The following is a 14,658-nucleotide window of genomic DNA, read 5'->3' on the forward strand; positions in this document are numbered from 1 at the left end:
AAAAAAGACAAAACACGGTTAGTATTACCTATCATGGGCGGGGGGGGGGGGTCCAGCGTGGCCGTCGGCGTGTTTTCAGTGTTGCATTTCTTGGCGTGGCCGTTGGTCCCGTCCGCAGCCCTTTGAGAGAAGCAGAGGCCTGTGAGCGACGGCAGCATCGGCAAGAGAATCATCGGACCCTTCAACCGAAAGTGACTCTTGTTTTGTTTTTTTTCCTCCCCCGTTGGAAGCCAAGAAAAGTGGACCATCATTTTTACAATTTAATTTTAAAGCCACATAGAATTTCCTGTTTTCTCTCGTGGATCAGTGGATTTCATGGTTTGTTTTTTTCGTTTGTTTTTTTTGGGGTGGGGTGGGGGGGTTAAGGGGGTCTTGTTAGGACGGGAGGAACTGGAGTCTGGATGGGGGGGGGGGGTGGTGCGGTGGGGTGGGGGCGTTGAAGTGGATCCTGCTTTTCTTTAATTCCCTTTAAACGCGGCCAAATTTGGGACTCTTTTTTTTTTTTGTTTTTGTGAATATGATTCTGCCTCCGCCGTCTTCAAAAAGCCGACACGGGAGCAGCCGCTGGGAGTGAATTCGACCCGACGATCGGGAGGCCCGGAGCCGGCCGGTGCTCACGGATGATGTTGAACTTTTGGGGGGTGGGGGCAGGCAGGCAATCTTTCGGGGGGGTGGAGTTTTTTTGGGGGGGGGGTGGGGGGGGATTCAGACGAGGCCTGTTCTGATGGCCCCACCCCCACTCCCCCTCCTCTCACCCAAGCATCTGAAATCAAAACGAGCGCCAAGGCTCCTGTCAATTCCTGAATCCAGCTTGTTCAATATTATATTATTATTGTTATTATATTATTGTTTAGTTTATTTCAGAAAGCCTTCGGAGGGAAGGCCTTTGCTTGTCTCTGCTTATTTAACTTATCAAAATGTATTTATTGCTGATCTTAAGCATTTTTATTTTGTATTTATCTGGATAATGAAACAATAGAATATATTTTCTTTTATGTTAAATTATGATCTTCCGTATTAATCGTGAGATTGTGAAGACATGTTTTTATTTTATTTTTTTCACAGTTAATATATTATACTGCAATGACTTTTTTTGTAACTACACTTGATTTCTTCTTTTTTTTTTTTTTTTTTTTTGAAAGTGAATCTTAATTTAAAACAAAATGCAAAAGGGTTTTGCGTATCTATTTATTTTCGTGTCCCTTGTGTCAGACTTTTTTTTTTTTTTTCCTTTTTGTTTTTCTCGGTTCTTTTCCCCTGGTGTGGGGGCGTGCCAGCCGTGTCCCGTCGGCCGACGTGTTCGCCGAGCTCCGTTGGCCGGGGTGACTCGGCCGACGTGGGGCGACGTGGCTGCTTTCCTTTAAATTGTCCTTCGCGCGTTAACCGCCGCCTCGGGGGCGGAGGACGCTTCGGTAATTATCGCCGTCTGCTCCTTTAAGGCCTTAAATCCCTTCTCTGGTTGTTGAAAGCGGCATCTGCTGTCCAGCAGAATGTAGGCCGGCTCAGTCCGGTGTTTCTCTTGGATATTCCCTCGATTTGAATCGTTAAGAAATAGAAAGATAAATAAAGGCCGGCCGAGTCGGCGGCCTTGCTGTGATTGACAGGGGAAGATATTTTAAGCTCTTATTTGAAAGGATTTCATGGAAGCTTTTGCCTTTCTCCACAAGACAGCGCACACGTATGAGCACTTTGAGTCATCGCGCTAGATGATGTAGGTTGTTTTTCTTTTTTTTGGACCCCCCCCCTCCCCCCAGTGAAGTGCCTATGAATACATTCCAGGTATCAGATATTTGTGCCTTTTGTATTTTTGTATAACACATCAGATAAAAAGCCTAAAATTTTATTCCTGTAGACTTAAACGTTAACAGAATTGACACACAAAGCAATTGTTGAATGTATTCTCTAGCAGCTGTTGCTGTTCACTACAGTAATTACTTTATTCATGTACCTTTTTGTAAAGACAGATTGCAGTTTAAACCAATAAAACCCATATTTCTATGTAACGTGTGACTGTTTTTTATTTTATTTTTTGTTTTTTGAGCGTTTATTTTTGCCGTCATCTCATTGTGACATCTTAGCCTTCGGGGTCGGGCTGAGTTTTAATTCCTTCGGGGGAACAGACCCATTCTCACCAGAAATGCACTTTGGGTGTTTTTATAGAAGCTTGGATTGTGTTCAAATCGATTCGGCCATCGGTTTATTTTTTTATTTTTTTTTCCTTTCCCACAGATGCTACACCATATAAACTCTTGATGCAGATTTTCTGGCACTCCCAATTTCACTCCAAATGGGAATGTACTTATTACTTTTTTTTTTTTCAAAAGTTGACTTCAGCAGTGGAAGGCGGTTTAGTTTTGCTATTCTTAAACGTCTTCTAAACTCTCCAGATAGACATCACCGTGTGTGTGTGTTGACGACTTTGCACGGAAACTTTTTTCAAAGACAGGAAACGTCGCTCGCGTCCTGTACTCGCGGACCTTTCGCTCTTCCTGCGCCGCGGCCATTGTTAAGGGCCGCCGTGTTTCCACTGTCTCCGCTGATTAGAATCACAGAGAGGCACTGAACTTCTCATCTGAAATCCTAGAGCCTTCGGAGCCCCGGTCGCCATGGCTACGGCCGGGCTGGAGTTACAGCGGCCGGGCTCTCGCGGCCCCCCCCCCCCCCCCGCCGGGGTCCGGCCGTCTTCCAGAGCAGCCATTTTCTCCTGATGACTTACAGGTTCGGCACATTTGCGGGGCCCCAAATCTCAACGGTTGTTTGACTTAATGGTAATTGCTCTGAGTATTTGGGCTCATTCCCTCGTCCTATAAATCTCCAAACCTTGTCTTGAGAACCTTCACACGCATGACCAGAGGTTAACGCTTAGCCTGCAGTTTGTCCCTGGGCGCCAGTTTCCCTGGACATCACGGAACGTCACGCTCAACGTCATGTCTATTGTAATTCATATTCAAAAATCATTATAGACATAAGGACCCCTGTGTTTGCTCGGATTCTTATTCCTCTGATCACGTGTCACGTGACGTCCGGCGCCCAAACAGTCGAGATCCACAGACACCAACGGACGGTATCTGTATTTCGGAGTCGCCCACGCACGCCGTGTTGGATGCGCATTGTGTTATATCTGCGGGAGGAGTCGGTAGAAAAACCCGTTAAACCCACGGGCGGGCGGGGGCGCCTTGTGACATCATCCCATTTTGATAAATCTGCCGCCCCCTCCCCCAAAACTCCCAAAGGTACAACGCCGGCGTTAATCCCAGTACGGACGGTTAAAACACAAGTGAATATCATTTCACATTTGTCTGGATTTCTTGGGACATTTCAAACAAAAATAAGTGGCGACGCTCTGGAATGTGGTGAACGTGTGCCAAGCCCCGGTTACATCTGTCGGGGCAGCTAGTAAACAAAAACAAAGCTGCTCTGGAGGAAGGTAGTGAGCGACGTGGGTAGAGTGCTCGCTCAGATTAAAGGTTACCTTTAATCTGAGCACTCTACCCCTGCAACGCGTAAAAACGCGTAGGATTTGGAAATGAATGGAAGACAAAACAAATGAGATACCATCAAATATGACAAAACAACGTGAAACTAAGAAGCGTGCACTCAACTCGTGAAACAACTATGTGTCGCGTCAACGTTTGGTTTGTGTGACGGCATTATGGATGTAAATCGTAAAGGGACAAAAATAAAAGCAGACAGTGACACGGGGGGGAAGGTAACGCCAACGGTCCCGGACGTGTTGGAGAGACGCCCTTTGTGACATCATCACCCGACACGGCGCCGCCCACATGAGCAGGTCCGACTCCCCGCCAATCACAGGCTGAGCGCGCGCACTCTGTGATGTCACACATCCGAGGGAGGACGGTTCGCTGCCCGCAGCTGTATCTATTATCCTTGTTTTCCGTGACTTCTTTACCATTCTTGAGCAAGTTGGCGGTCGTGGTCCGTTCCGCTTCCCCTGACCCGCCCTCTTATTCTCTCGGGGTGGGGAAGTGGACGAACGGAGGATAAAAACCTCTGAGTAAACACGGACTAAAGAGCGGAGAGTTGCTGCCCTCATAGTCGCACACCGACCCCAGAACCGCAGAACTCCACCGCATGGTCCAGCTCAGACCCGCGGCTCGTTTTTGGTTTTTTTTTTACATTTGTTTTTAACCTCTTTTCAGAACCGAGTCGGATTCTCCACCCCCTCTGGTGGCCGTCGGATGAACTGCGTCTCGGGTTTCGCGTCGCGAGATGTTCGGGAGAGCTTGGCTTTCCAGAACAACACACAGTTCAGCTGGACGTTCACCGTCTTCCATGAATGAGGGTTTGCAAGAGTGCGAACAAAAATAATAAACATACTCTTAAATAAAAAGGGATTTATTGATGGTGAATATGGTGACATCCAACGTTAACATTAATCACATCATCATTTTGAAGAACGTGACCGTGGGGAGCAGCTTCGGGGGCAGGATCAGATGTTTATATGTTTTAATCTTTTGTCCGACCTGATGAGTTCCAGGAATAGTTTTGCCTGAAATCTCCTTTTTCAAAGCGAGAAGCTTCTCACGGGCCGATCAGATCCGTTTTCTTTCGTATTTTATTTATATATATATTTTTTTTTAACGGCTCTTTTGGCCCCGTCCACACGGACGTAAAAGGCTAGGAACAGGAAGTTGTGCCGTTTCTTCAACTCAGATAGTCAGTGGAAGCGAAGAGAGGTCGTTCGGAGGGAAAAGGGAGTCGCGAGCTGGAGTCGGCTTCCTCAAATCGGACCTGTGACCCCCTGACCCCGACACTCTGCGGGTGTGACATCATCACCCCGTGCGTTTCAGGCCTGAGGGCTTACCTGGTTTTCATATGTAGCAGCACGGCCTGGAGTTGAAAGATTTAGGTTTGCACCTCCGTTTGCACCTGGGCTGGACGTGGTGGTGGTTGCCCGCCGCCGCCTCAGCCCCTCCTGGCTTGTTGCAGCGGGAAGGAAAGACGCCGGCGGTGAAAACGCCGTCTTTCTGAACCTGTTTGGACAGGAGGCCGGGGAGCCACTCTCCTCCACCTCTTTTCCCTCTTCCCCACCTCTATTCTGCCTCTCCTCCACCTCTTCTCCCCCCCTTCTCTCCACCACTCCCCCCTTTTTTCCACCTCGTCTCCACCTCTTCTCCGTCCACCCCCTGCCCTTCCGAGCGACGGCGGAAGCCGCATCCGTCCCGGAGCGGAGGGAGCCCGGCTCCAGGTGAGGACGGATGGGGCCCGGAGAGGGGCGTGCACGTGGGAGGAGAGACGCGTCCTCCCGCCTCCCAAAACGCTTCCCTCCCCCGCCCCGAGTTGAAGCGGAGGTCTTCCGCTCCGATTCGCGCCGCGGCCTAAACTCCCAAAATCTGTCTCCACGCTGATTTATAACCTCGACGTTGGTCCCGTCCCTCCGAGCTTCACCCGGGGCTCTGATGCTGCCCAGAGCCAATAGCAACGGGCTCCTTCTCGGCTCCTCGGTAGGAAGTTTTCGCAGCGCTACGTCCACATCTGCAGCCGATAAAATAAAAGCCTTGTTTTGGCGGGGGGGGGGGGGGAGATATAACGGGCGGATCACTTCTTTGTCGTCTAATGTGTTTTCCAGCGCGTGGGAGTTGAGACGGTTGGAACCCAGGCGGGATCATTTGCAGTTCCCGTACATTTCGTTCTCTTCCCGGTGGATCTAAAGTACAAACGACCTCACGTCCTCCTCTTTCTGTGCGGTCCACAGACTGAGTCGTTAACCGTTATTTTTGTTTATTTTGACTCGGTGAAGTGATCCTCCGCGATATTGGTTTTTTTTATTATTTAATTAAAAAATTATAAATTTAATTTTAATGATTTGATAATTTTTTTGAATTGTTTTGTATTTTGAAGAAATAATAAAAATATTTATTTAGCAGGAACATCATATTACCTACCACTGCGCAACAAACCCGCTAACATCCAGCTTTTGTTTTCAGTGGGAAAGGTTGCAATTTCCCCGGCGTGTTCACAGCGTGGAACGTGACATCGACTGGCGATGGGAACGGCACCGTGCACACCCTCATGTTGGTGTAAAAACGGTACGAGGAACAGCCGTTCAATCGGTTGACGTTATCCCGGTGCTCTACACGCCGTTTCCATTGTTGGCGGCGGGTTCCTCCTCCACCGCCAAGAACGAAAGGCGTCGAGTAGCAGTTAAAAAGAACAAAACAAAACAAAAAAAAAGAACAACAAAATATCATCAAGAAAAAACGAAACCCTGAAACAAATCAATCCAAAACTTTGGATTTAGATTTACAGAAACAACGCACGTGGCTTCAAATAAGTTTGTCGGCCCCGGAAGAAAAGTCTTTGCTGCATTAAGGAGACGTAGGCTGTCGAGCACAGGCCTCTCTCTCTCCCTCCCTCCCTCCCTCCCTCCCGATCCAGGTCTTGTGACTCTGCTCCAGTTCCTCGGTTGTTTTTATGACACAAATGATCCTGAGTCAACTGTTCCAGCGCTGCGTCGCTAATCCGACCCGCTGGGCCGCGGACGCCTCCTCCGGACGCCCATCGCAGCTCGCTGCGTTTCCATTTACCAGTCACGGGTTCTTTCGGAGCCGGTTCGATGCCGCTGCAAATGCAATGTCGTTTAATATCAGTGGTTTTGCCGTGAAACCTCTGAAATAACAAATAGCAGGCGACAAAATGGGCGGATCCTTTAGTTCCATTTCAAGACTTGGTAGCAGCTTGATTAGTAACTCTGACTTTAAGACGTCCCACGGCCATCACGACTGGACACACACACACACACACACACACACACACACACACACACACACACACACACACACACACACACACACACACACACACACACACACACACACACACACGGCGTCCGGCTCTCAGGCCCTCAACCCCCCCTCGGTGCTAGTGATGGTCGTCATCGTCACGGCAACAGGTGTAGGTGCCCTGAGGTTCAAAGGGAGGCGTGGCTCCAAACGCCTCCCCCTTCTCCTCCTCCCATCCTGCCCCCCCCCCCCGTGTTCCGGAGGAGGGAGGTGACGACGCGTCGGTCTGAGGGAGCACTGTCTGTCTGTCTGTTCGTCTGTCGTTCTTTCAGTCTGCGGTAGTGTCTGTCTGTCTGCGCTGTCACCGATACCAAGCCCAGACGAATCTCACTCTACCTCTCTCTGTTTTTCTTTCTCTCTACTTAACCGCAGCGCTGCTCTCTGCTCTGAAAAGCCCTAAACAAACAACGCTGTCAGCACTTAATACTCATCACACTGAGAGCGAGGTGTGTGTGTGTGTGTGTGTGTGTGTGTGTGTGTGTGTGCGTGACTACACTCCAATGAAACTTCGCAGACGCTCGATGGGAAAATCTTCAAAATATTTTAATTTCAGACCCGAATGAGACTGGTTTCGCATCGCAAAAATGGCTGATCGCGGGACGGCGTTTCAGACCCCCCCCGCTCTGTCACCCGCTTCGGCGCGTTCCAACAAACAATAAAAAACCAAAAAAAAAAACCAACCCAAAACAGAACGAGGTTGCACTGTAATCCTCCGTTAAATCAAGCTTAAACATGAGCGAGAAGGTCAAAGGATTACGGCAGGTTAAAACGTATGCAATATTCAAAAGTAGGGCACCACAGGAGGGGAAACTTCCCTTGATCCTTCGAGGGCAGTGAGAAAAACACGCACGCACACACACACACACACACAAGAGCATATGACCAGAAGGAAAAACACGCAGGCTTTTGAAACTGTATGAATACCTTAAAGTTCATTAACTCCCACAAGTTCAGAGTGTGACGTGAAGTCGGCTAAACACGCACGCACGCACGCGCACAGGACAAAACAAACCGAAACAAAACGTAAACAAACGGCGCAGAACGACGTCATCGCCGTTTCTCTCCGACAGGTCACGTGGACGGGCGGGACCGCGTGCCGCCGCTTTTTCAGTCGTAAAAGAAAAGGAATAAAAAAAAATTAAAAAAAGGAGGAACCGCCCCCAAAATAACACCATTGTTCGGCTAATCGGCCAAACTTCCTCCGGAGGCGACCGGGGCCCTGAGAACAGAAGCAATAGGAACCGGCGCCGCGGCAACGGCCTGTCAGGGCCCCATCAATCAGCCTCAGATTGACGGGGCTTCCGAGGGCCGCCCGCGTCAAGTTCGGAAAAGTCCCATAAAAGGTGCGTCGCGCCCGAGCTACCGCCGGCGAACTAGTCTACGCACGCCGTCAGTAAACCTGACAAAAACAATAAGGAATAGCTTGCGCTGGGACTCGACCTCCAAACACCGCCTTCTCCCGTCTGCTCCGAATGCACCGCTTTTGCTCTCTCGCCGGGTGGCGCGAGATCCCGCGCGGCCCTCGAGGCGCGATGACAGTTGAATTGATTCAGCGGCCCCCGGGCGTTCTAAATCTGCCCCGACTCGCGGCCACAAGCGAAACCGCTGCGGCGCGTCGCTGTGCACACACATGGCCGCCCGATATTGTTTTACACTCCCGTTTTCTTTGCTCGTATAAACGTCTCCCCATTCTTAACTTATTTTATGGGCACACTGATTGGATGGTGCGGGCGCTCTGTCAACGCCGCTCGGGAGCGAGCGGTTTGGGAGGCGCGGGTCGGCTGTGGCGTGGCCATCTGTCGGAGTGACTGTCCTGCGACCGCCGAGACCAGCGGGTGGGTCTCACCGACCTCCGTGTCGTAAAAACTCCAAAACAAAAAAAACAAAACCTCTGCCCCTCCGAGACCAGACGGAGCACTCGACACGAAGAACGTGACAACGCGGCGTTTCATTATGCCCCCCGACCCGTCGAGAGAGAGACCTTGAGGTGCGCTCTGCAGCTCGGAGGGTTTTATCTCTGAATGAGCCGTGTGTGGAGGGGACGGCTCCCGGCTCATTCCGGAATGATTTATTTATTTTTTTTTTTTTTAACTTTTGAATGGAGGCTCAGGGTTGAGAGATTTCCTTTCAGCTAAAAATCCCACGGTTGTGTCTCGGCATTCGATTAAATTGCGATAGAGCCGTCACATTCGGCCCCATCGCGCTTCTCCGAGACCCTCCACGAAACTGCTGACGTCAAAGTGAATAGTGATTATGAGCAGGGACCGTAGTTTCTGGTTTTTGTTGACCGCCATCGCGGCATAAAATCCGATCACTACCCCCGCTCGCGTTCCAGCAACGCCCGGGATGCGGCCGGGCGCGCCGCGGTTTCAGGGGCCGGCGCTCGCGTCTTAGTCGCAGCCACGTCCGCGGTCCAAGTTCAACAGCACCAAGCGTGTTAATTTTTTCCTGGGCTCGGACGTTGTTATGAAATTAGAGGCGGCTCTGACGATATCCAGAGAATTCCGTCTTTCAACGAGTCGAGCGAAGTTTATTTGTACGGTTCCCTGACTATGGTCGGAGCCTCGCGGGGGGAGGGGGGGATTGCGGGGCCCGCATCGGCCCTGTAATGACTTCCCTCCGCACGTGTCGTGATCGGATCCCGGTGCAATCGCAGGGCCGCGGGAAAAACGCGGATAAAAGGCGTGAACGGGACCCCAGAGAGGCGTCGGCGACGGATCGCGAGCCCAGGCCCGGTGATCGGGGCCGCGTCCTGACCTGCAGTGAAAACAAGCGTGAACGCAATTTCGGGTTTTCGGTCCACGCGCGACAGAGCAAGTGGGAAAACGCGTTTCAGCTGCGGCTCCTTATTTCCCGCGGCCAAAACAGATAACAGTTGTTATGGAGCTTGCACTCCTGACTGCTTATGCGTGCGGTCTCCCACTTTAAAAGGAGGAGGAACCCCTCGTTTAACTCTACATATGGAGGGTGTGCATTGAATGAACAAAGCGAAGAAATTGAGGGACCCGCCCCTCCCAAAGGCTGATTTCGCACGCCGCCAGGCGTCTCCAGGCTCCATTCCCCGCGCCCTCGACTTGAATCAGGATCGTCCGGACGGTCCCCCCCCCGCAGGGCCCAGTGAGAAACCCTCCGACAGCACTTTATTGCGGCCACGTCATCACGGTTTGCGATTCCGGGAACTCAATCGGGGGCAAAAAAGGACAGAAATAAGCTGCGGAAGCGCCACAGGTGTGCCGATTCTTTTTTTTTCTTTGGATGACGGCTCGCAGTGAAAACATCGCATCTGCTCTCAATTCAGTTTTATTTTCGAGCATCAACGTGGGAACTAAAACAGCTGTTTTTTGTTTGTTTATTTCAGTGACTTCTTGTTTCAAGGTGAAAATACTTTGAATGATCCACAACCGTATAATACGGCTCTTTCGATCCAGCATTCATTAAGCCTGGGTCAGGGGGTCAACCCCAAACTAAATTCCTATGGATCTGTCTTTCAGCATTTGCTCAACCATCGAACCGCTGTGGTAGCGCTAAAATAACAAACATACAAACAACATTTTGTTTATATTTCCCATCTCGGTCTGGTCCATTTGAGTCAACAGTCACTTAAAAAACGTGTTCCAAGTTTCACGAAACACTGCGTTAAATCCCAAAAAAGCGACGACTGGTTTCTTCAAACGGAGCGAGTCCTCTTCGTCATCACAAGACAGGGGAGAACCCGGAGCGCCGCTCCCCTGGGGGCCGTCCGCCCGGTGAACAGGACTCCCACTCACCGTGGCGGCTTGTCAGCGCCGCCCGTGGCCTTGGCCGGCTCGTAGCGGAATCCCGTCCTCACTCTGATTGGCTGCAGGCCCGGGTCCGTGCCCTCGCGCACGGGATCCTCGTCGTCGTTTTCTGGAGAGCACACGGGCACACACAAAAAAAAAAAATTAAAAAAAGAGAAAAGGTTCATATGCCGGCGCACGCGCACACGCCCCCCCCGTACGCGCACCTGGGCCCGGGCGGTAACTGAACCGCATTCCGCTTTGAGCCGCGCGCAGGGCGGATCGGATGTCAGTTTGCCCGGGTCCCTAAATTTTTCTTATTCTGTTTGACTTCTATCGTGTATGGCAAACCGCCGACCCCGTCCCCAGTCGATGGGAGCGCCTTGTGTTCCCGGACCCGCAGTGGGTTTGTTTACACGGATCGCCATATGGGTACGGACCAACGCGGGATCTTGTTTGAAGTAAACATTTGCAGAAACGCTGTCCCAAAACAGACGCCGTAAAACAAAACCAGCTGAAAGAAAATAAGGGAACGGATCGCTTCCATACCGGCTGACGTCACCCGAGGTATTTTTATTACTTTGTGTTTGTTTTGCCATAATCCATATCCATTCCTCAAAGGACTGGTGGGGGGGTCTAAAAACACAGGAGGGACACAGATTAGAGAGCACTGGAGACCTGCCTCTGGCCGACCAAATGAAAAATTTAATTCTTATCTATTATATATAATAAAATGTGTTTTAAAAGTTTTTCGATAACTATCATCCCATGTCGTTTAAAAGTTATAGCCCAGCCATATAAATATGTTTAATTTAAGGTTTACGCTCCCTGGAGGTAACCGGTTCGTGAAAACCCCCGGAACTGTGTTATCCACAAACGGTTAATTCCAAAGATTGTATGCGGCGGGCTCTGACTCTCAAACTACTGAGGCGCATTCTGGCACACAGCTATTAGACGCGGTGACTCAACGTCTCTGCAACACTGAGGGCCTGATTCACACGGCCCGCATCTGGGTTTTAATAACAATAAAACATAATCTGGCGGATCGTCTCTCCGCGCGGCGGGGGCAGAAATCACAGCCGATTGTCTTGAGAACAAAAGCCTGCCGGGCGAAGCCCGAATCCGGAGGGGAAAGGGGATAATGGCGAGTCCCGGCAGATCGCGAGGAGCCCGGGGCCCGGGGCGTCACTCTCCTCACCTATGAGCACACGCAGTCGCGACTCATCGTTCCTGTTTGAGGTTTGAGGTTTGCTTAATTAACCGGCACCCAGTGTTGCCCCACAAAAAATATATATATTTCGTCGACGGGTGAATTCGACGCCCTGGGAGCGAACGCAGGCGTTCACGCGTTTTCCACGTCCCGTTCGCATCTCGTCTCCACGATCGTCCGTCAGCTGAAAGGTGGTTTATCTGAGCGGCGTCGGCCAAAGGTTTCGCAATCGGGTCGCCGAGCCTCTCTGGGAGGCTTGAATGCTAAATATCCTGATTAGCGTGTTTCCTAAACCCGCGCTATGCAGTCGTGCCAAACAGCGGACACTTGTTGCCGTGAGTCACAACAGCATTCTGGAAGGCTGAAAGGACTGCGATTCAAGCCTTACTTTGCATTTATTCCGGCCCTCCGCTTCATTTTATTTGCGTGCAGACTTCCTGAGCCAGCGCCGGTGGTTATCACCAAGGTGCCAGTCGCGTCATCTTTCTCGATGGTTCCTATGATATCAGCAGATCATGACACCGACTGCTGACCTGCTACAATTACTCCGTCTCTACAGACCTCACCGACCCCGGTCCCACCCCACCCTTCTGCAGTGTTACGGGTCCTGGCGGGCGGCTTGAACGCAGCCTGCGACCCGCACACTTATCAACCCTGGATTTTTTACAAACAAGGTCCCACGCTGTGACCACGCCAGCGGGGAAGGACGTTGTGCTCAGGAAGTAGTCTGTTGTCCAGCAGTGCGGCGCTAAACCTCCGCATGGAATCGGCGTTCCGTTTCACCCCGTCACTCGTCATTACCGCCGCGCCGTCAGAAACCCATGCGCCGCAGGGCCCGGCCTGGTACAAGTCAAATTCTGTTAGGGTTTACTCATAACACGATGGGCAGTAACTCGCCCCGCGTTTCATAAGGAGCTGCTGCCCAACGAGGCTAAATAAGTTTCGGCCCCGCGAACTGGAGAGCGAAGGCGAGCGGGGAGGGAGAAGGAGAGAGAGAGAGAGAGAGAAGGAGAGAGAGAGAGAGAGAGAGAGGCATTTTGGTGTGTGAGACATTGCCCATTGGTCTTCATGAATGTTCTTTATGACGCAAGATACCAACGGCTCCACCAAACACAGCCAGGGCCGCGTTATGCCTCGATGTGGTTTTTACCCATTATGTGCATGTTAGTTGTGATTAATGGAGCAAAATGGATGACATGTCAATAACTATGTTCGAATTAAGCCAACAGCTTAAGCTGATACTCTCCTAAAAGCAGGATAAAATTGGTCATCTGTATTGGACGACACCTCAGCCCAGAACCCAGATCGACATCTGCAGTGAAGGTGGTATCAGTCCATTCCTACCACCAAGGCCCCGGTGTGTGTTTGAATGCGGATTTCCGTGCCCACGTAGGCACCGTGTGCATTATATGTAAGTACTGTATGTACACGCAGCAGCATGCAAGGGCGGTGCAGGAGGCATGATGTGCGAGGAGGGTGTACAGGTGAGGTATCTGTAATTCAGGAGGGAGAGGAAACAGGAACCTTCCTTTCAGAGAGCTGACACGGGCCCCCCAGGTGTCCCCCACCCAAGGCCCTGTCTTTCATTTGTCCTTTCTCCGAGAGAGATTAAGTCCATCCTGAAATTAACACCTTGGGGAAACCCGACGCTGGATGTACCGGCACTGGCCCCCAGCCCGTCAGACGGAGGGCCCAACACAACGAAACCAGGTAACAGCTTAGCTACAGTATGTACACTTATCATCGGTGGGTATTTGGGAACTTTGCAACTGAGCAACGCAAGCAGAGGAAGTGGAGGAGGACTGACCCACTCCCCAGCGGTGGGAGCATGTGCACTGTTTAACTGATAGTGATATCAATATCAATCAATGATTATATTGACTCTACTGACCCACCAGTGTGAGTCGGTTCAAGTCGGCGAAAGTGATCGATTGCAATGGTACTCAATAATCGGCCCCGACGTACAAGTTTAGGACTCGGCTCAGGAATGGGCTGTACTGAAGAAAGGAATCGGCGCCTCTCTACCACGCAGCCCTCGTGCAAAGAGCCATGGCTGCGAATGGAAGAACGATTCAAACCCGTGCCTTTCTAGGCCAGAGCGATCCCACCCGGGCCTCGGCGGGGTCTCCGACGACAGCAGGCGGGGACTTCCCAATGTACCCTAGAGGGCGGTAGGGCCCCTGGAAGGGCCCCCTGGGATTTACTGTCGTGTTCCTTTCATTGTTTAAAGCCCCCTTGTATGCGTGAATGAACTAAACCGAGCCTCGGATCAAAGCGGGAGACCCGAGCTGGGGTCAGAGGGGAAGGGAGAGGGACAGACGAGGGAGAGACAGTAGGAGATAGAAAACAGGGGTGAGCTCTATTTCGGTACAACAACACCACCACATCCCGGCGCTGGCTCCGTGAGTTTAGCGCTCCGTGACCTGTTTGAAGTCTTACATAATGGTTCTAATTAGCCCCTTTTTTCTCTCTCACACAGGCCCCGGCCCAACACAAACCTCCCCAATAATCAATTCAAACTGCTAAATTACAGAGGAGCCCCATTACCACTCGGCACGCAGCTCGGCTTCTCAGCAGCCTGGTCATGGGAGCCTGGGATCGGCTCTCTGGCTGACCGGCTGGTTGGCTGACTAGCTGGCTGGCTGCCTCGCACAGCCCTGGGACTTAAAAGCTTCCAGATTGGACCTCTGATTGCTAATAATGATTCACTGTGAGCATGTACGCATGTGTGTGTGAGAGTCTCCGTGCTTCATTGCTGCGGTTTGGTGAAGTGTCCCCCCGTCCCCCACCACCACCACCACCCCCCATTCAGCCGGTTCCCTTCCTCCGCCTGATGAAAGCTTGTGTTTATTTCTTGACTCCTTCTATGTAAACCTAACCCCCCCCC

At 51.3% G+C, this 14,658-nt stretch overlaps 1 protein-coding gene across 1 annotated transcript in view; it reads right to left on the reverse strand.

The window, feature by feature from the left end:
• Nucleotides 1–10,129: 10,129 nt before the first annotated feature.
• rad51b (RAD51 paralog B) overlaps nucleotides 10,130–14,658 on the reverse strand; it is a 48,750-nt gene continuing 44,221 nt past the window's right edge. The window contains exon 10 of the mRNA XM_080024530.1: nucleotides 10,130–10,691. Coding sequence (XP_079880656.1) covers nucleotides 10,567–10,691 — 125 coding nt within the window. The 3' untranslated portion in view covers nucleotides 10,130–10,566. The remainder of the gene's footprint in view (nucleotides 10,692–14,658) is intronic.

The sequence above is a fragment of the Zeus faber genome (assembly GCF_960531495.2).
Source record: "Zeus faber genome assembly, chromosome: 2".
Taxonomy (NCBI): domain Eukaryota; kingdom Metazoa; phylum Chordata; class Actinopteri; order Zeiformes; family Zeidae; genus Zeus; species Zeus faber.